We start from the raw sequence: 22,164 nt of genomic DNA on the forward strand, positions 1-22,164 counted from the left end.
AAACTAATTGATTAAACATGTATATCATCTACAATGCTAATTCACAATTAATTGTAATTTAATGGTTTGTAGGCATAAAGTTGATGTGTATCTGTACTATATCTGACTCTACATTTAAACTCATAACAGTGGTATTTGTGAATGATATGTATAGCTTTATAGAACTGGGTTATGTAAATATCATTTTTGTTTTTTTTTTAGTAATTATTGTTTCTTGATAACATGTACAACCAAAATGTGTTTGAAATAAAATCTTGGCTGATAAACATAGTTGTAGAGACCTAAGAAAAAAATACATGTGTTTCCGCTACTTAGCTTTTGGGACCATTTTCTAAGGAAGAAAATGTCAATAAGCAGGCTTTCTAGGTTTTTATTACCATGGTAGATATTTGAAAAAAAAAAGAAAAAGATTCCTAAGCCTATCTACTTTCCATTTTTTTCTGGAGTAGGTAGTCGATTCACCATGTATTATCATTTTAGGCCCAAATGCAACATACAATGTATATACATGTAAATGATAAATGATGTACAGCATCGCCTCAGATTTAACTAACAAATACAAATGAAATAAAACATTCATTGAATATTTCAGATTTTTATTGTAAAACTTTGTTAAAATATAAATATGAAAGAGTCATTGTTCAATAAATTTGTGTATAGCACCGGTACCATATTCACCGTAATTACTGTCAAACATGTTTTATGGATTTATTTAAAATGGTGCTTACTGGCATATATATTCCAATGAGTATAATGATTTGTTACATCTATATTTCTTGTACCATAAACCCACTTTTTTTTTTACATTGTTATGTATATAATCCAGAAGCTAAGTAAATAGATGAATGTCATAATGATTTTGTGACAAAATGAGATGGCAAACTTCATTGTAATTCAAATTACTCCACCAAGGGGCACTAATTATGGTGAATATGGTATTCGGTTACTCCATAAAGGTGCACTAATTACGATGAATATGGTATTGGGTTACTCACGGAAATGTACATTTATTTGTTATTGATAAAGCATTCAATATATTTGATATTATTATGAATATGCCAAGAAACAAGACAATTTGTATACATTGTGTTCAGTATTATTTTCATCCAACATGTTTTGTTTTTTTCTACATGAACGAGAATAAGAATTTACATTTGTAAATGCAACCATTTGATTACCCTGAATCAATACATAATATATACATATGTATATCTAAACAACTGGTGGGCCATAATTGACATTACACTTTTTTTTAATAGGTTATTACATTGATAAGCATTCACTAATTTCATATATGTAGTTTGTTTTGAACATGCATGTTCATTTCAAATAAAATTAAATGAATTTTATCTAGTTGTTACTTGATTTTTTTTAATTCATGCTGAGGGTACTCTTATTTATGTGTACATGTTATAACTTACAGATGGGCGTGCATTTTTCTAGTGATTTGTTTAATTTTAAATTGAAGTACATGTATTCAATTCATCACATTTTTGAAAATGTAAAGTAACATAAAATTACATTATTTATTTATCAAAATAATGTCTAAAAATAAACAGTTCATGAATGAGTTTCACATGTACACATTTTTATAATGTTACAATTAAGGTTAATGTGTGAGGAGGAAATTATAATACCACATTTATTCTGTAATAAGCTAATGCCATGGGAGCCAACAGGAGTCAAATGCAAGCTTGCAGTCGACAATGAACATCAAAACTAATAATGATGTGGCACACAGTAACATGGGTTGATTTTTATTTATTCCCATGCATAGGCTTATTAATGGATAAATATGATTGTTATATACAATCAAGAGATCTATATTACAATGGACCAAGTCATCAGGCTTTTTTCTTTAGTTTTAGGTCTTGTCTCAGACTGTTACTTTTCTTCTTTTTGGGAGGAACCTTTGATGCAAGTTTGTTTCTCTCAACACGAACAACTGCATAACCACGCACTCTAAGAAAAAGTGATACAATGTCTTCCAAAATTGTAAAAGTACAACTATCATCCTGGAAGATTTCCTTTGTGTAAAACTTGACCATAAAGGACTCCATGATACTTTCGCAAAGTCTGGTGCAATTGAGAGAGTCTGCGGAAAGTCTGTCTATGTCCACCTTGGACCTAACAACATGTTCCATTTCCCTAACCAGTAGATAAAAATTATCACTTGGTATGTGTAAACCACCACGATCAATCTTTTTTGTCCATTTCTTAATCGTCTCCAAAAAGGTACTTTGATCTGATTTGCAAATAAGCCTTTCCAAGCAAAGTAGTTTAGTTTTATTTTCTTTCAATTTCAAATACCGTTTCTTCAGAGCTTTGATAATATAACCCGAGATATAAAATAAAATGGACTGGTCACTCTCAGAAAATGCTGATTGTGCTTGCTTTGAAATAGTCCTATGGTATTTAATTTGTAAAGCTAGTAATTGTTCAACAATTTCCAACAAAAAAAGCTGAACAAAACAGTTCACATGTAAAGTGTCCTTACAGCCCTGACTCACAAACAGATCAAACAATTGCTGATTCCAAATTGAATCTGTTCTGGTGTGATGAAGTTTGTTGAAAAACAGTTCTCTATCCTGTGCTAAACACAGATTGATGTCAACAGAGAAGATTCCCAGAAATAATGTACAAAAGAATTGTTCTATGGCTAAATTGCCTTGTACAAATGAGGCAATTTGAATGATTGTAGTTATTCCAAATAAAGTGTCAGTTCTAATTTTCAAGAGACTTTCATTAAATGCTGTCTTGAAGTTGCTTATGAAAGTGGCTTCTTCGTTAAAGAGATGACCAACAGACCTACTGGTAGTCTTCGGCAGATCATCCCGGAGATGAGATTCTCGTGTATTTGGTTGGAGATGTTGTTGGAGATGATCACTTGCTGTTTTAAAAAGTAACAAAAAACAAATATAAATTTTAATCTGTAGATTTTTTTTTCAATTTGATATACTATAATCTTCAAGGTTTTAGCCTGGGTAATATTTAATTGAATGGTGTCTTCCCACTTAGCCAACATATCCTAGTTTAACATTTAGGGTAGGAACAATAGAGAACAGTAGGCGCTAATTACAGGTAAGTCTATAGTCTGGGAAGTTGTGGATTCTCTGGTTACCTGTGTTACCTGTATAACCTGTGCTACATATAGTTCAGTTTGATCATCATGTATACTTAACACATATATCACAGAAAATTACCATTTTTTTATTACTTTATAATAATTGAAAAATACTATTATTCATTCTTTTTATTACTTAAATATGCTATATTTTCTAGTGTTAAATTTCAACCTATATAAGTACTTAATTTTATATTGAAATTGCCCATTATCAATAATCTAAAGTCAACTAATTCATTGTGATATATATAGTGTATGTATATAATGTATTGTACATTAGTGACAAAATCTCGAACCTTGAAGATAATTAGAAAAAAAAGTAAACAAAATACTTAAAATGACATTTTAACAGTTCAAGTAAGATAGTTCATGCATGATCATAATAACTTAATTATTTAAAAATAAATCACAGTTTCATCGAAGTATCATTGATATCAACTTATATTATGCAAAGTCGTTATTATTATACATACAAGTTATTAAAGTGATATAGAATTCCATTTTATTACACAGTAACTACATATCTAAGATGCTTCATGATATAGTAATCAGATATAATTGATATATTGAGAGATATTGCAAGAGCAAAAACGATAAAAAAAAAAAGAGAAAAATATTCAAGATTTAATATATGGTTGGCTTATACTTTTAATTATAGAAGATTTTTCATGTGTTATATCATTATCGATATAAGTAATAAATAACTGTTATATATACTTTATTATTACTGACTGAAAGTAATAATTTAAACATGAATATATACCTTTTTTAAGAATTCTAAAATATATTTTCAAACTTAATGTTGGCCGAGCCACAGCCTATATCTTAATTTTGCACAGGTTAACTCAGGTAATGTTTTATATAGCATAAACAACATGTTGGCAAGAGTAATTTATGTTTTTGAAATAATTTTTAATGAAATCAACTGAAATAATACTTTATGTTGAATACCGTTTTTTTTTTAATATAAATCCATGACAGTATTTTTTAAATATTATAACCAAAGCTGACAAATCTTAAGGAATAGTACTACAGATGTATGTTTGAAATAAAATAAAACACGTTTTAAATTATAAAAGAATACCATGAATGATATGTCATTTCATAAGGAAATATGTATATACACACACAGAATAGATAAATCAATTATCACCTTTCAAGCTGTTTTTCCCGTGCTTTTTTGAAGTATGACCACGGAACCCTGCTATTGACTTTAAATGTTTATGGCACACAGGACACACATACACTGGACTAGTGGTGGTTGCAGATGACTGACTATTTTTCTCAACTTTTCCTTTCTTATTAGGTTTTGGGTCTTCAAAGTCACTATCACTATCGAAAATATAAGTATCGTCGTCAGTGTATTCCTCTAACAATACATCTAAATTTAGATCGTCATCCCATGACAGGAAATCAGACGACATTTTCCACAGAATCTGAACATGACTCCGGATCTAAATGTTTCAATATGAATCTCTAACGGAGAAATGATGTTTTTCCCGGTTAGAAAATACTTACATGATCGTTGTTGACATCTGCCGATATACTGTACAGTACACAGGTATAATTGTCGCCAGTGTCAAGTTATCCCGGCCAAAGACGGTGACACATGTGTACAGACAGCCGTCGCCATCTCTTGGCAGGACACATGTCTGCATGTCACTAATATAAACAACTCCGACATCCACTTAGTGCGCAACCGCAGCGCTTGGTCTCGCTAGATCTCGTGCTAAATATACTTCCGGTCATGAGAACAAAAGGTGAGGTCGTGATACTGCGAGAAAAGCGGTTGTTGCGAATCCCTAGTAATATAGGTCTCTGGGTACACATAGTACAGACACAACATATAGGCATGGCATATAGTTAGCGTTAAGCTTAACCCTGTCAGCTTAACCTATCAGTACATATACGATAACATCCCCCGCTACACCTGTTCGCCGTGTTTATGGCGCAAGATAAATTTGTGGAAGAAGCCCAGACATCGGATTGGGGTAAGTAATCTTGCTATCTTTCGTAAATTGTGTTTTTGCTTGTTTAATATTGTTATTTATTGCCATATTCATTGTGTATGTATTGCATGTCAAGCCATCTAGTTATCGGTGCGTGCCATTCATGCGTGACTATTTGTGTAATCGAATACAGGTGTGATAGTTTGATAAAATACTTGTTTTCGTTGTTTATAGATACATTAATGCATTGCATACATTTTTCGGCATAGCCGTCTAATTTTCTTTTGGCCCCGGATATGACGCGACAGGTGGCGTTCTGGTCAAGATGAAGTATGTGATTGGTCAATGTAGCGGTCAATGCAAAATGCAGATATACAGTTAAAAACGAAACAAAGTTAAAGGGACCTCACGGTAAACCAATATCTATTTTGTATTTTTTATCATATTATTGGGTATATCTTTAAAAAAATAACCTTCTGAACAATGACCATTCGAATTTGATGATGTATATACATAAAAAATACGGAAACAAAAATGGCTTCCAATGTGAATCGACTGCGGTTGAAAACTATAACAGCTTCCGCAATGAAGAGAATAATAGGAAAATGGGTCAAACACAATCCTAGAATTAAACTTGGGAAGCAGTACAATAGATTGTAACAGTTCAAACATGAAACCAGCAGTAATACGGACGCCGCTCGTATTCTGCTTGATTGTTTGATAGTAGGTCATGATAATCTCGGTAATATTTACACAAATACAATCTGTACCAGTACATCGCTACTGTCACTATACTATATGAACAGTGTTTACACTTATTTACAGAACGTGTTATTTAACATTTAAACCACTGTGTATAATATCGTTATCCAACTAACCCAGATGGAATATAGATATCGCCTTGTAAACTATCGTGTGTTTGTGTTGCCACGATTTCAAAACAGTCACGTAATGATCTAAAAATAATTTCCGCGCTAAATTTAGAGGGGGATTCCCAACTAAATCGAGTGGTCAAGCTGGACATAGGGATTGACTGTGAACATTGGAACAGTACAGAAACATAACTGGAAAGGAACAAAACGCGTACATTCAGTGAAAATTGCAACGTTTTACCGTGATGTCCCTTTTAAATTGAATGCAAGCTGAATAAGTGGATGCATCTATTCAAATGACACATTTGCAGTCTTATTATCACCAAAAATGATTCAAAGTGATATAATTTTGTTATCCGTGCTGAAACTGCGCATTTATTAATTACATCGTAGTTCGTTAATTTATTTCACCAGTAGTTTTACATTATAACCACTATCATTAAAACTATGCCGTTTATCTTTTTTTAAAGATATTTCTTGTTTGTATGTATGTCAGCTAATATATTAGTAGTTTAACTGTTGTAAAACTGATAATTAGGGCCCCGCATCGAGAGATGCGGGTGCCCTATAGTAATCAGGTTGTCCGTCCGTCCGTCCGTCCGTCCCTCCGTCTATCCGCCTGTCCGTCTGTCCGGCCGTCTGTCTGTCCGTCCGTCTGTCCGTTTTTTTTCTTCTGCACAAAAATGATTGAAGGAGATGAAGGATTTGTATCAAATTAGAACTGATGATTCCTCATGCATCCTAGATCAGATGTGTAGTATTTCATGCAAATCGAATTCAAAATGGCTGTTAGGCGGCCATATTGGATTTTAACATTAACATGAAAATACTGGATCTTTGTTGTTTTTAACTGTTCACTATTCGATTATGCAAAGTTGTCAAGAAATAAACCAAGAGTTAACTGACAGAATGATCAAACTCATAGTTCAAGGTCACAAGTTCAAAGGTCAACGGTCAAGGTCATCCTGGGTCGGCTTCAAAATGCCAGGTAATCGACCCTTTTGGATTTAGCAGTCAAAACAATTTTGACATTTTCTTATCAATGAATGATCTTGTTTTTGATATGCTTTTATATAAATTTGAAACATTAGTTATAGCAGATTGCAGAATTGTTTATTAGGGCCCCGCATCAAAGATGCGGTGCCCTATAGTAATCAGGTTGTCTGTCTGTCCGTCCGTCTGTCCGTTTTTTTCTTTTGCGCCAAATTATTGACACGAGTTGGAGGATTTCGGTGAAAATTGGTACATAGTGGTATTTAGGGAAGCCAAACACAATGGTACCACTTATGAAACCGTCTGTTACCATGGTAACAAATGGAGGTTTCTGATTGGTTGAAATTTCGATATTGTTCGATTTCGGTGAAAATTGGTACATAGTGGTATTTAGGGAAGCCAAACACAATGGTACCACTTACGAAACCGTCTGTTGCCATGGTAACAAATGGAGGTTTCTGATTGGTCAAAATTTAGTTATTGTTCGATTTTGGTGAGAGAATTGGTATATAGGGGTTTTGAGGGAACAATGGGTCACCTTTCCAAAACCTGTGTTGTCATGGGAATGAAACATAATTGATTCTGATTGCGGCGAAAATTGGTACATACAGGTATTGAGGGAAGCCGATTTTCGATGATGTAACATTTTACATATTGACATAAAACCACAATACACACATACATGTACAATACTATTACAGTCTTCCATTAGCATAATTTATGACTTATGCAAAGTTGGTCACAATCAAACAAGATATCAACTGACCAAAGTTCAAAGTCAATGGGTCATATGTTAAGGTCGGATTGACATTTTTTAAATGGTAAATCTGAAGTTGGTCACAATCAAACATTTTTTAAATGGTATTAAAGATTTTGTTATGACATTATGAAGGTAAGTTGGTGTCAAGCGACCAAATTTTGAAGTTGATTGGGTCTAAATATAAAAAGTTTTAAAACAAAAAAAGGTGAAAAAAGTACTGGTTTGGATTTCTTATACCTCAAATGACAAAAAAAGGACATTATTAAAATATTTAAAAAAATCCTTTTTTTCTCCCCTTTTCTTCACATTTTAGAAAACCCTCTCAAGTTTACCTTATTAGAATAACTGCATTGAGTTTATATCAGTTTGTGTGCTCCTTGATATTAGATTTGAAACAAATTTGAAAAGTGTAATGCTTGTAGAATTCTTTTAGCTAGCTTTTCCATACAATACTAATAAGCAGTATTGTCAGTGGCCCTATTAATGCTAACATTAATGAAACAATAGCAAAGGTTAATCAAAAACATATATCTAATAGTTTCATGTCAGTATATTACAATCAGTGTTTTTCCTGGGTATTTTTACAGTGCACAGTGTATTCCTAAAAACGAAACTGGGAATTTTTTCATTGATTGTGAAAAGTCGTCATACAAATGTTATTTGGAATTTTCGAGTTGATTTTGGGAAGAAATCAGGTTAAAACGCATTGAGAATGGGGTCGTTTGGCGCACCCAGTTATATAGGCAGGAAAAACACTGACAATAATTATTACATTTACCCTGAAGGGTCAGACACATAGCGGGGCCCTTTCTGACGTGTCAGTGTTCTAGTTAAACTCAGTAACGTGATTTTGTTCATGCTAATTATGTATGGAAGCCATGAGTGGTAGTCGTGAGCAGGTGTACTGGTGTGAGTTCGCGCAGGTGAAAATTATACGAAAGCTCATGAACGTCGTATAAGGCTCGTTTTCCTTATTCGTTATTTAGGTAATGTTCTATGTAGAATTTCATCACGCACCGTAGATATTAGTATTTTGTATTACTGTATAGTGTTGCATTGACATTTAGGATATAATTATTGGTAGTTTACAATAATTTAATACGTATTGGTAAACTGTAGATAACATTTTAGGTTATTAACATATGTTGATTATGAGTGTGAAAGAATGGATGTTTAGTGTGTTTTTTTTAAATTTTGATAAAGCTTCACATGACGGGCACATGATCGCCAGATGTTGATATGGGTCAACCTGAATAGACAACGGGTCTTCCGTGATGCACTGTCAGGGCCGACCAGAGGTTGAGGTCAACTGCCAGGAAGACAAGTATAGGGCCATTTAATGGTTCAGAAGGAGAAGTGGTTGCTATCCACTGCACATATCCTCGCCAGTAGAGGACCATTATTGTGATCCGTTTGCCGGATGCTGCGGATGCTGTTTATTGTTTTTTTCTTGTTCTGTTTCACCGTGAAACATGGAATGATTTGCGTGATTGACATTACCGAGGTGAACTGATCGTGACACCAATCGTCACAAGCACTTGGAAAAGTGAACGACATTCCTGTCGTGTGGAGAGACTGTAGACTCAGTAATATATGAATAAATGTAGTATAGTAGAGAGGGTGGTTGGGAGAGTGAATGAGTTGGTATTTTTTTGTGATTCTATGTAAATAAATTTGTATATATGAAATTGATGTTAGATTCCTTGTGTTGATTTCTGGAATAACCAAGCTGAGGCTCGTCCCGCGTTACACAGGATACACGGGTATATAATTATCGTCAGTTCAGGAAACACGATTACAGGATACACGGGTATATAATTGTCGTTAGTTCACGAAACACGAGTACAGGATATACGAGCATATAATTGTCGTTAGTTCACGAAACACGAGAACATGATACACGTGTATATAATTGTCATTTGACATTAGTTCACGAAACACGAGTACAGGATACATGTCTACGATCATTTTCTGGATGGATATCCCGTGTTTTGATCTTTATCAAATCTAGTTTTGTTTTTGTATTTTTTTTTAGATATGACCAGGGACGTACATACATGTACATATTTATGTAGTATACATTTTGTATGTCTCTGCTATGACGCCGATTGAAACGATCTAAATAAAATCCATGATTTATTTGAAAACATGTTTAAGATTCTACACCAATGTTTTCTGTAGAGAGGGAATATGAGGACGGATGTGATGAACTTTAGAAATAACAGAGTGTTATGAAAAGCAAATAGTGTAAACTTCTGTTATCGGCGTCGGAATGGTTTATTTAAATTGTTTATTTAGTTGATAATCTATAATCATCAATGAATATTTATCTATATCATTATTTATATTCATTTAAATAAACATCCCCCGTCTCTCTCTCTCTCTCTCTCTCTCTCTCTCTCTCTCTCTCTCTCTCTCTCTCTCTCTCTCTCTCTCTCTCAAAAATAAGTCAATATATGTCATCTTGTATGAATGTATGTATGTTGTAAAATTGTATTGGGAAAAGGCTAATTGATATAAGTTTAATAACTTAAGTGTGCCCAATTCCGTTGTATATACTAAATCTTGGTTTCATGCCCAATACACGTGTTTCTGTGGTGTAGTCGTTGTGACGGATGGATCGCTGTAGTTTTTACAAAGAAACCACGTGATTTCAAGTTTTCAACCGAACGTTATATAGCGACACGTGGTATACACGTCTCTGGTGCTTGCATGAAAAAGTAATCAATTTGGTTAAATGATTCTGAAATTTTGACGGATCGATTTAAAATTTGTGAACGAGATACTTTAAAAGTGCACAATGTTATCGTTAGAAAGTATTGTACCTTTTAAACAAGATGAACTCAACAAAGCATGCACACAGTGAACGCTGCAATGTGGTCAAGATCGTTGAAGAGTTTTGAAGACTAAAACGAGAACCTGTACATACTGTAAAGGATGGATTCCAACCTACGAGTAAAGTAGGGGTAGTAATTACGACAATTCAAACTTTAGAGCAAAAGTTAGACAGTTCAACAATGTGTTTATTGAAAACTATCTGATCAGCTGAACGAAATGTAATATCAAATTCATTCTATATAACTTATACGGTAAGTTTGTAGTATAAATTCATAATCATAATAGAGAATTTGTATTAACTGTATTTCTATTTTTGATAATTGTTGAATATAAATATATATATAGTGAGGTCCTCCGTTGTGCTTTTTGCAATGAGAGGCCGTATTCTATCTTTAAAGTAAAGTAAGTTCTGGTAATTTTAAATGGTTTTATTTATTATATTTAGTAAAATGGATAACGTTTACTTGAAGCAGGTTATTTATTTTTGGCTGTCTTTTCCTTAACAGAAAGTGTGCTCGAGGAACCCCTGTCCAAGGGATAGGGTATGTAAGTTATTTCTAGTGTAGGGTAATTGTAATGTAATATGTAAAATGTATAATATAGCCGTTATGGCCTTTATGTAGTCATAATTGTCTGAAATTGTATATCACCATAAAAGATGTATCAATTGTAAAAAGGGGCTATAAACGTATCATAATGTAAAGGGCATTAGGTATTGTGAATTGTTAGTTTTAAAATTGTGTATTTGTATGTTTTTACAGGGTTTTTTCCTGGAGAATAAACTCTTGAACTCAACCTGGTCTTTTGGGAGTTTTACTAACCCTCTGTGGCAGGCTTGAGCACCCTGTTACATTTTGGCGCCCAACGTAAAAAACTTAAGGAGGAGTCAGCAGTGACGATTGTCTGAGGTATGAACCGGACTATAGCAAGTCTACGAACTGTAGGAGCGATATCCGGTGATGACGTCAAGGTGACCTTGACAGATATAATATAGAATACGTGCCACTATTATAACTCGACCTTGACCTACGTTACCCGCTTCCGGTGAAGAACGTGATTTTTTCTGTGTCGTGTTTATAAACATTTTTCTGCGATGGTGTTCCTTGCTAAATACTCATCTGTGTTTATTTCATGGACCATAGCAGTGGATCGGGAACAATTGACAATACAGGTAAACTATTGACAGTTGTCACAGACAATGTTACCAGTGTATGCAGAGCTGTTTATGAAGAGACACTCGTGATTTTTTTATTTCAGATTTGTGCTGTTTTCAAGTGAATGACTTTATATTTCATCTTTGGTTTTGAACAAGCGTACGAACCTTTTTGAAATAATTTTGTGTTCAGTGTGGTATTTCAGAGAGATAAGTAATAAATTGATTTATTATTGATTATTGAGATAGAATTTCCATATTTATTTTACATATTTAAGATAGGCCTACTGTATCTGACAAGAGACATGTAATATATATATGTGTAGCGGAACTGGACCGTGTCTATCATCGGCGACCAGGTAGCTCAATCGGTAGAGCATCCGGCTAGTGTTCGGAGGTCCTGGGTTCGAACCCCGGGTTGGCCGTGCATTTTCCCACTCCTATTACATATGTCTCTGATCTGACAAGTAAGATTTTGACAAGTTGATTATTGAGATTTAGATAGCGGTTTCTCATAGCCAGTTTGATCATGTTGTTCTGGGCACGGTTCTGTTTACATAATTTTTTTCGAATTTTCCTGCTTTGAGATCTTTTTGATTTTGATTTCTAAAGATCTAATTTGTTTTCATTTTTTTTTTAAACTTTAGATTTTCATTTTTATTTTTATTTTTGCCAGTTGATATTTTTTTCAAAGCTTGATCATTGTTCTTAGTAGAATGTAACTAACATTATGGATTTCTGTTATAGTGATGTTATGATTAGGAATATTTTGTAAATTTTTTCTTTGATTTTTTTTTTTTCATAAAAAAAAAATTTACATTTGAAACTTGACATTTTCTTTTGAATTTGACATTGACATTTTTTTTTTTAAACTTTAGATTTTCATTTTTATTTTTGCCAGTTGATATTTTTTTCAAAACTTGATCATTGTTCTTAGTAGAATGTAACTAACATTAACATTATAGATTTCTGTTTTAGTGATGTTATGATTAGGAATATTTTGTAAATTTTTTCTTTGATTTTTTTACTTAAAAAAAGAATTTGCATTTGAAACTTGACATTTTCTTTCAAATTGATTGACACTTTGACATTGCTGATTGGAACTGCTATATAGGATGACAGATATATGTTTGATGTTATATGTTTTATGTTGAATGTTCCATGTTTATTTGTTTGGTGTATGGTGAGGAAGTAGTCAGTTCATTTAAATTATCTTCTGATCATTTATTTATTCAGAAGTTGATTTAGTTGCGCTGTTGTATATATTTACTATTGATGTATGCTGGTGTTGTGTTAAATATTTATCTATGTGATTTTTCCCCCCATTGATTTCAGATTTAATTTGATTTCATTTATCATATATTGATATAATAGTTGACTGTTGCATCCAGGCTTTTGACTTTGTAATATTCACCAGGTAAGTGTGTTGTTTACTTGTTTATAACTTGGAATTTACACATTCATAATGGAATTCACTCAGGATCAGTTAGGAGTACTTGGTGCTGTCTTCAGATACGGGATTTAATCCAGGTGATGAGGTGAGTGGGGCAACTGTAAAGGAATGGATTAAGACAAAGGCTATTAAAGTGGATCCTGATGTACAGCCGGCACCTGCCCATACTGTGACATTCAATCCTGCGGTGAGGATTTCAGTTTTTTCAGGGGAGGAAAAGGACACTTATGATGTGTGGCGATATAAGGTGGGGTCCTTGCTTGTAAAACATGGAGAGGAAGTGGTGGCCACAGCATTAAGGAGGTCATTGAAGGGTAGAGCCAGCAAGGTAGTGATGAATGTGGGACCTAACGCAAGTGTCAGGGAGATTGTTGCCAAGATGGACAGCATATTTGGAGCAGTTGAGAAAGGGGAAAACTTGTTAGCAAAATTCTTCAGTGCTCGTCAGAAGGAGGGAGAGGATGTGTCTACATGGAGTTGCAGGCTTGAGGATATTATGAATAAGGCAGTACAACAAGGAGATGTCCCAGATCGGAATGCAGAGGGAATGCTACGTACAATGTTCTGGTCTGGGTTGAGACGAGAAATCAAAGATGTTACTGGTCAAAAGTATGATACTGTCAGACCGTTTGATGAGCTGAGAATTGCAGTACACTAAGTAGAATGGGATTTGATGCAGCGGGAAGAGGTGACAACTCCAGGTAAGGTAGCTGATAAGGTCAAACCTGTTGTGCATATGGCTGCAGCTGAAAGAGATGAAGGGACTTATCCAGCAATTGACAACAGATATGGTAGATATGAAGAAAACCCAATAAAAGTCTACAGCAAAGCAGAGTGGAGATAAAGCAGACAAGGGTAAAGGTTCTCATGGTAAACAGAAGAAAGGGCCTCAGTCCTGGTATCAGTCCAATTATACTCATGGCCAGCAGCAGGCGAGCTTTCAGCCACAGCAGCTAAACCCAGTTCAACCACAGCATCTCCAGGCCTAGCAACGAGGCCATCCTCCACCACCACAGTATCGAGGAAACGAGCCCCAATGCTCTGCCCTGGAACCACACCCCTCGCCTGGGCTTAACATTTTTGTTGGCCTAGCTACGCCCCTGGTAATAAAATGTGCTAAAAATAAACTGTGATATTACACTTCATTGAAATATTTCTGATGTTATGTAATTATTGTGTATATATAATATTAAACTCTAATTAAATTTTTATTATTAGCACAGTTGATGGTTCACATTCATATTTAGCACACAGTTATTTGCTGTAACTTATCAATGGTCACTAGTTGATGAATTTAGATTGTCCATTCCTGATTGATAAGTTAGCACAGGGGCCTGGTTCCTCGAATGACACATGTATCTTGATCTCCTAATGCAAAGTTGGCCTCGATGCTTTATGTAAGTTCCTTCTGTCTGAGTTGGTGACTTATTTGCATTTTGTTCACAGAAACCAGTCTCTTGATTACTGTTGAACCAGATGTGATTTCTGAACCTACAGATCTCAGCCGAAGGATGACATATTGGCAGGTATTACACCAAAGTCTCTCTGACCAACCCCATCCCCATTGCTTTGAGTTCTTCCGGGGGCCCGAGTGGTTTATGTGTCTCAGCAACTTATCACTAGCCCTCCAACTCTGGGTCGCGAGTTTGAAACCCACATGGGGCAGTTGCCTGGTACTGACTGTAGACCGATGGTTTTTCTCCGGGTATTTCGGCTTTCCTCCACCTCGTAACCCAGGCTAAACAAGAATCAAATTTCAGATATCCTGTCCACACTTGATGCTCCAGAATAGCATTGTTCCATAGTCTCTTGGCATCAATTGGCTGATTAACCTGTATGTGTAGTTGTCAGGATCTGCATGTTACAGTGGTCTCCATGCAGGTGTTGATGATGATCTGAGCAGGCTTGGGTCTCAGGATTTTTTATATTGCTTGGAATCCCAGTAGCTTTAAATATGCTCATTTCACCTTTGTTATCAATCTTAAAAATAATTATTTTCAGCAGTTAAATCTTTATAACTCAAAAGGTGTGCCAAATACTATATGAAATAATTCTGTTAAAAACAAAGCTTTGCTTGTCTGTGAATGTTTATTTTTGTATTTTCAGATAAAATCAGTCATACTGCACTCTCAGATCAAGGGGAATAAATCTGTATTAATTGAGATCATGGACCCCATGTAAGTCAACAACTTCTGACCTGATATTGGGTATGTAGCATACTGGCATGAAGGGCTACAAGATTTGTTCAAATGGATGACCTTGACCTTCATTCAAGGTCACATAGGTCAAATATGCTAAAAAAAATTAAATGACGTCTTGATAACCAAGTGGCCCAGAGACCCGATATTAGGTCTGTAACATTCTTAGGTGAAGGGGTACCAAGTATGTTCAAATGAATGACCTTGACCTTCATTCAAGGTAACAGCTATGGTCAAATATGCTTAAATATTTAATGGATTTGTTCTTGATAACCAAGAAGCCCAGAGACCTGATATTTGGTCTGTAGCATGCTGGGATGAAGGGTTACTAATTAAGTTTGTTCATTGGATGACCTTTGACTTTTATTCAAGGTCATTGGGGTCAAATATGCTAAAACATTTTAAACAACTTCTTCTCAGTAACCAAGAGATCCAGAAACTTAATATTGGCCCTGTTGCATGCTGGCATGAAGGGGTACAATGTTTGTTCAAAGGACTGTCCTTGGCCTACATTCAAGGTCACAGGGTTCAAACATGCTTAAAGCTAAGTCAAAGAATTATAACACATCAGGTGACAGTTAGGGCCCATGGGCCTCTTGTAATGGTATTTTGATTGAAACATTTAGGTGTAATGTTGACATATCTAATATTTGTTCCAAACTGTCAGATGACTTTGTTTTACTGTGCAAAATGACCTGGTATTTTCTCAAAATATCACTGGGTGTATATGTAAACATCCAGTATTGCAGCATGAATATGGAGACCTGTCATATCCTTAAAAGGTTATAAACCTGTCAAATGTTGGGTTTTAAATTGTGTAGCAAGTGTGTATCTATAACTTAATTCAGCCATTCCTAATGAATCAAACATTGTCCAGGAATCCATCCCCTTATTTGGCCAAGTCCAATTTAAGAAGCTCTTCCATTTTGTGTACCATCAAAGGATGGATGTACCGTAAGTGCTACATCAAGCCATGGGTGATATACACAATACTGAGAGTGAAATGTCAAGGTTTTAAGGGTGAAAGGTAAAAGCTTGGAGGGTCAATGTCAAGGTTTGAAGAATGAATGGTCAAGGTTTAGAGAGTGAAAGGTCAAAGCCTGGAGGTCAAATGTCAAGGTTTGCAGGGTGAAAGGTCAAAGCTTGGAGGGTCAAATGTCAAGGTTTGAAGAATGAATGGTCAAGGTTTGCAGGGTGAAAGGTCAAGGTTTGGAGAGTGAAAGGTCACAATTTTGAGGGTTAAAGGTCAAGGATCGGAGGGACAAAAGTAAGAGTTTATAATTGCATGGTGACAGGTCAAAGTGTGGAGACTGAAAGGTCAAGGTTTTGAGGGTGAAAGGTCAAGACATGGCGAGTCAAAAGAAAGGGTTTGCTGGGTGAAAGGTCAAGGTGTGGAGAGTCAGATGTCAGAGTTTTGAGGTATATATCAGCAGCAACAGTAATAAGGTGCAGTTCATCTGATATGAACCAAACTTATGCAAAGTATAGCAATACAAAGTGGTTAATTTTTAGCTCACCTGGTCCAACAGGCCAAGGCCAGCTTTTGCCATACTGTGGCATCCGTCGACTTGCATGTGGGGTCCATCCATCGACAATTGACTTCTTCTTAACCGCAGATCAGAATTTAACCAAAGGTAGGAAGTATCTCTATATGTGACTGGCATTGAAAGGTTTACAAATGATGGGGCCTGATGGGTGGGGCCAAATGGGTCCATTTGGAAATATTGAACTTATATAAATGTACTTCTTCTCTGGAACTAAGCAATGTACATATGACATTGATATTTCAGTGGTAACAATTTCCTAGTTGGTTGGGATTCAAATTCATACAAATGATAGGGCTGACCCCCAGGGGTAGGGCAAAAGGGAGCAATTTGACTATATTGCTATAAAGGACTTCATGTATTTTTGAAACCGTTGAGATCCCCACCCTCTAACCATATATAGCATTGCTGGGCATCAAGAGATGAACACAATCCTGTCGTAAGAATAGGCCCTGGGGCCTTTCCCCACCCCAAGGGACTTAGTTTCTTTAAACAAAATCATGTTAAGTCTGACTTCGTTTCCGTGTTATATCTTTGAAGCAGTTGAGATCCCCACCCCATAACCATATATATAGCATTGTTAGACATCAACAAATAAAGCTATGAACGAATTGAACATGAACATTATTTTGATGTTTACTCAAATAAACCTGGTGAACGATACAGGCCCTCTGGACTTCTTGATTTGGTATATCATTAAGATACTTTTGTATCTTTGAAGTATAATAATTGTGTAGGATTAGCACGAGATGAAAAACAAATAAATCTGTTGTTATTACCAAGTAAAACTGGGCCACAATATTGTACAATGATTACATTCATTTTACTTATAATGTTGTAGATTATGTTCTGTCACAAACTTTAAATGAAAATGCCACACCTACAACTGTGTTTCAGATGATAGCCACAGACTTGACACAAATGCAGCAAAAACAGCTCAGCATGTGAGCACAACTGGAGGAGTACAAATGTAAAACACCTGGAACTTGTTCATAGACTTCTACAGGTGAGATAATTAGTTAACAGACTTCTTCAGGTGAGATAATTAGTTCACAGACTTCTACAGGTGAGATAATTAGGTCACAGACTTCTACAGGTGAGATAATTAGGTCACAGACTGCTACAGGTGAGATAATTAGTTCACAGACTTCTACAGGTGAGATAATTAGGTCACAGACTTCTACAGGTGAGATAATTAGGTCACAGACTTCTACAGGTTGGATAATTGGGTCACCACAGACTCCTACCGGTGAGATACTTAGGTCACAGACTTCTACAGGTGAAATAATTAAGTCACAGACTCCAACAGGTGAGATAATTAGGTTACAGACTTCTACAGCTGAGAAAATTAGGTAAACGATTTCTACAGGTGAGAAAATTAGGTCACAGATTTCTACAGGTGAGAAAATAAGGTAACAGATTTCAACAGGTGAGATAAATAGTTCATCAACTTCTACAGATTTGAAAATTAGGTCAGTCAGAGATAAATATTGGGTAATTTATCATTTTTACCAGTGGAATATCAGAAATTCTCAACTTGATAAAAAACTTATGCTGATCTTGCTAATATCGTCACTTATATCATCATTAGTAATGATGTAAGAATCTTTAGTCATTTCACACAAAATATAGTCCAAAGCGTATATAACTGCAACAGAATTTAAATTTCTTGACTTTTGAAATTATGGGTACCTATAATATACAGTGAAACCTGACTTTACCGACCACTGACTTTAACAACATCCTGTAACATCTGACCATTATCACCAGAATGGGGAACTATATAAAGGGTACTTTGAAAGCAAATTACATGTATGTGATGTTAATTTGGTATTTAATTCCTGATAAATTTTCAATTGGTTTTGACGTGGCCACTAATCACTCGTAACGTATGTTAAAATGTAAACACAATTGTTGATAAGCCAGATACAATTATATGTGTAATTTAATGATAATCTAATAATATTTGTTTATTTTTGATAGATTGAGTGTAGGATAGAGCTTATGATATATATTCTTGAACGACCTGACCAAGGACCAGCTTGGAGAATTCCAGCTCATGGACACGAAATAGTTTCCTAAAACAGAACATTAATTGTACCACAGTTGCAGTAACAGGCTGAGGACGCCTCCGCTCCCCAAAGACCGGGTTCACCAAGAACAACACAAACAATACTTGAACACAGCAAACTTCCTAAAACAGACCAACATTCTACCACAGCTGCTGTCTGTCACAGGTCATGGCTGAAGACATCTGCCCAAAGACTGGGTTCACTTAATTAGGAATAACACAAACAATACTTGGATAACACCCCTTCAGGCATATGTAGTATGAAGATAAGAACATTGTGACTTAGAGCTAGTCCGAATTATGGCCTCTACAACAAACAGAGGTTTACTGGTGTCACTCTGTCATACACAAAATCTTGTCTAGACTCATAACTATTTAGCATTGTTCAGGTTCAACCAAAGTCTGTATACAAATGTATGACTGTCTTAATTGCGACATATGCATTATTTTAATGGGCAATTTTACTGTACACTGCTACCTTATCAATGTATATTTTGATGCTTGATTATAAGTTTGAATTACATTCTTTATTACTCAAAAATATCAAATTTGTCAAACAACTATCTTGTCATTATTGGATGATCAAAGGGAGATAACTCACTTATCTGTTTCATATTTTCAAGGTGGGTTTATAATCATAATATTCAGTGAATTAGTGTTATTTAAATAATTATTAGATGTTATATAACAAACTCAAAATGACTGATTGGATTTCTCACAATCCATATAGACTGAATCTTGGTTTGTTTTACCCAGTTTTCTACCATAGCTGAATACATGGATACTAATTGAAAGAAATTTTATTTTTTGAAATCGTTGGTAAAACCACTACATGCATATTTTTAATTTATTTTCACAATGATATGTGTGTATTTCATATAAAACTGAGTGAATGGCCAGGATGTTATTGTAAATTATTGTCATTTTCTTAAGTACAACAGGAAAAACAGACTTTTTAAAATGAAATACATTGTATAAAAAGACAATATGATAAGCAGAAGTTGTTTCTGTTTACATCTGACAAAGACAATATGATAAGCGGAAGTTGTCGCTGGCAACATCTGACAAAGACAATATGATAAGCGGAAGTTGTCGCTGGCAACATCTGACAAAGATAATCTGGTAAGCAGAATTTGTCTCTGGTTACATCTGACAAGGCAATCTGGTAAGCGGAAGTTGTTTCTTGTAACATGTAACAGAGAAAATATGGTAACGAGGAATAGTTTTTATATCTTAGAATTTCTTGTATTTTCAGGCTACTGTGTCCAGTCTACATATGTTTGCATCTTCAAGAGGAGCCTGAACGACAATATGGCAAAAAGCTAGCAAGTCCAACAGTCAAAGACAAAATGAAGTGAACTGAAAAGATACTAATCATTATAAGGACTGATATATAAAAACTGAAAAAAAAGAAGAAAAAGAAGTAGCTGACTTGTCAAATTAATGTTGATGATATAGAAATAAAATAATGTGTCTTGAAGACTTGGAAGTGCGTGTGAATATATCAATGAAACATTTAATTCTGTGACCATCATATTCATTTGATTATGTTAGCAAAAGTTTTGACCATTTGTTTATCAATTTTTTAAATTTTTGTATAGAGTTCAGAAAACTTCTACTACAATCTGAAAATCTTTGAAACTGAGGTTTAATAATTAATAACTTTGGGTACATATAATTATATGAAGCTGTGTTGCCTTGAAAAGAATCATGATTCAGCTATTTTTGCAGTTTCTTTCAGTATTTGATTCTTGTTGATCTAGTCTGTAGATCTAGACCTTCTTTTTTGATCTTTCTAATTTTCTATCAAACTTTGTACACTTTATTATGACATGTAATTGCACATTTTATTGGCATATTAATTGAGATGTGAATGGAAGTGTAATCATTTTCATGGTTTTTGCTTTTAAGCATACAACAAGTGTGTGTTTGATTCATAATAAATCATTTTCAATTGAAATATTGTCTTTCTATGTATGTTAAATTCCAAGTTGAAGTCCTCTAATAATCTTTCTCCAGTCATGATTCTGTATGCTGCTGGGATGCAATGGAGGCAGCATTGTCCAATAATTAGATGGTACAGAGGTGATGGCTGGCTAAGGTTGCAGCATACTGGCAGGATGGTCAATAAGGCACTATTGGCCTCGCTGCTGGCATGCTGCTTGTTGAGGTTGCAGCATACTGGCAGCATGGTCACTGTAGCACCACTGGCCAGCCTGCAGCATACTGGCAGCATGGTCACTGTAGCACCACTGGCCAGCCTGCAGCATACTGGCAGCAAGGTCTGCAGCATACTGACAGCATGGTCTGCAGCATACTGGCAACATGGTCACTGTAACACCACTGGCCAGCCTGTAGCATACTGGCAGCATAAGTTAAATATTTGAAACATGCTGCCAGCATTCTGCTCCCCTTATAATTACTAGGGCAAAATTTTTCAGCATGATGGCAGCATGGGCTGCGCATGCTACCAGCATGCTGCTCATATGCTGCAAATCTGTAAGGGGAGGGTCGCGGGTTTGATCCCGGCTGGCTGCACACTACTACTCCTTGACCTTTTACACCTTCTTCTCTTATATAAAAAATTATAATAATTTTTGGTGGAGTGTTTACTTGTGAACCCCTTACAGCTTACTGTTTTATATAAAATTGATGATTTTGCAAAAATGAAGATTGATTCCTTAAAGGCAGGTCCTTATTTGCAGATAAATATGTGTACATGAATGAAAAGTAATAATAACTTACTTCATTATTTTTTTCATAATTTTTTAATTAAACGCCTTTGAAATAATAATTAACAAAGAAAACAACAACATATGACATAGAAAAGTTAGCTCCAAAGATTACCTACAAATGACACAATTGTACAAGAGATCCCAGAGGGATCTTGGCGCCCACCATTGAATGATCTTTATAGGTTCCATGTCAGATTGATCTTTTCTCTACTTTTCCCTTCCTCTAAGTCTTACTAATCTGTGTAAATTCAGAAACAGCCCTTTAGTACTTTTCAAACAAGGGGAACCTATATATAAAATTTAAGATTCAGCGATAATGGCTGTCTGTCGGCCATGTTGTTTTCGGATCGGTTCCAAAATGCAACACCAGGGACCAAGGGGAACCTACATATGAAATTTGGGAAAGATCCCTTCAGTACCTTCTGTAAAATAGCGATAACAAACTTCAATTGTCAAAATACAAGATGGCTGCCA

General features: G+C 35.1%; 2 protein-coding genes across 11 annotated transcripts; one reads left to right on the plus strand and one right to left on the minus strand.

Moving 5' to 3' along the window:
• Positions 1-579: 579 nt before the first annotated feature.
• Positions 580-4,930, minus strand: LOC117317154. Of its 2 annotated transcripts, XM_033871953.1 has the most exons (3): positions 4,643-4,930; positions 4,278-4,456; positions 580-2,890 (listed from the first exon to the last, which is right to left on the minus strand). In XM_033871953.1, exons 1-3 carry the CDS (start codon positions 4,780-4,782, stop codon positions 1,845-1,847), a joined length of 1,365 nt encoding a protein of 454 aa, XP_033727844.1. In that variant the 5' UTR covers positions 4,783-4,930; the 3' UTR covers positions 580-1,844. The 2 variants fall into 2 exon arrangements, 1 of the variants encoding a protein (XP_033727844.1); XR_004530111.1 differs by lacking the exon at positions 4,278-4,456 and having other exon boundaries at positions 2,776-2,890; positions 4,643-4,780.
• A 12-nt stretch (positions 4,931-4,942) lies between these two features.
• LOC117317155 lies at positions 4,943-20,915 on the plus strand. 9 transcript variants are annotated; one of them, XR_004530113.1, is made up of 7 exons: positions 4,943-5,115; positions 8,902-11,078; positions 11,298-11,707; positions 14,589-14,668; positions 15,249-15,349; positions 17,782-17,890; positions 18,868-20,915. XR_004530113.1 is itself a non-coding variant. In XM_033871954.1 (7 exons), exons 2-6 carry the CDS (start codon positions 11,668-11,670, stop codon positions 17,856-17,858), a joined length of 390 nt encoding a protein of 129 aa, XP_033727845.1. In that variant the 5' UTR covers positions 10,149-11,078; positions 11,298-11,667; the 3' UTR covers positions 17,859-17,890; positions 18,868-20,509. The 9 variants fall into 9 exon arrangements, 2 of the variants coding, with proteins under 2 accessions (XP_033727845.1, XP_033727846.1); XR_004530112.1 differs by having other exon boundaries at positions 15,249-15,319; positions 18,868-20,509; XM_033871954.1 differs by lacking the exon at positions 4,943-5,115 and adding an exon at positions 16,853-16,974 and having other exon boundaries at positions 10,149-11,078; positions 15,249-15,319; positions 18,868-20,509.
• Positions 20,916-22,164: the final 1,249 nt, after the last annotated feature.

Source organism: Pecten maximus, chromosome 18 (genome assembly GCF_902652985.1).
Source record: "Pecten maximus chromosome 18, xPecMax1.1, whole genome shotgun sequence".
Classification (NCBI taxonomy): Eukaryota; Metazoa; Mollusca; class Bivalvia; order Pectinida; family Pectinidae; genus Pecten; species Pecten maximus.

What these genes read in the sequence shown, in the direction of transcription:
- LOC117317155 (XM_033871954.1), top strand. Translation starts at nt 11,668, where the DNA reads ATGGACCATAGCAGTGGATCGGGAACAATTGACAATACAG. An exon ending in GAAGGATGACATATTGGCAG is followed by an intron (nt 14,669 to 15,248) that starts GTATTACACCAA and finishes TTGTATTTTCAG; the next exon opens with ATAAAATCAGTCATACTGCA. An exon ending in ATTGAGATCATGGACCCCAT is followed by an intron (nt 15,320 to 16,852) that starts GTAAGTCAACAA and finishes GTTAATTTTTAG; the next exon opens with CTCACCTGGTCCAACAGGCC.
- LOC117317154 (XM_033871953.1), bottom strand. Translation starts at nt 4,782, where the DNA reads ATGCAGACATGTGTCCTGCCAAGAGATGGCGACGGCTGTCTGTACACA. An exon ending in CAGATGTCAACAACGATCAT is followed by an intron (nt 4,457 to 4,642) that starts GTAAGTATTTTC and finishes TATTTTCGATAG; the next exon opens with TGATAGTGACTTTGAAGACC. An exon ending in CGGGAAAAACAGCTTGAAAG is followed by an intron (nt 2,891 to 4,277) that starts GTGATAATTGAT and finishes TTTTTAAAACAG; the next exon opens with CAAGTGATCATCTCCAACAA.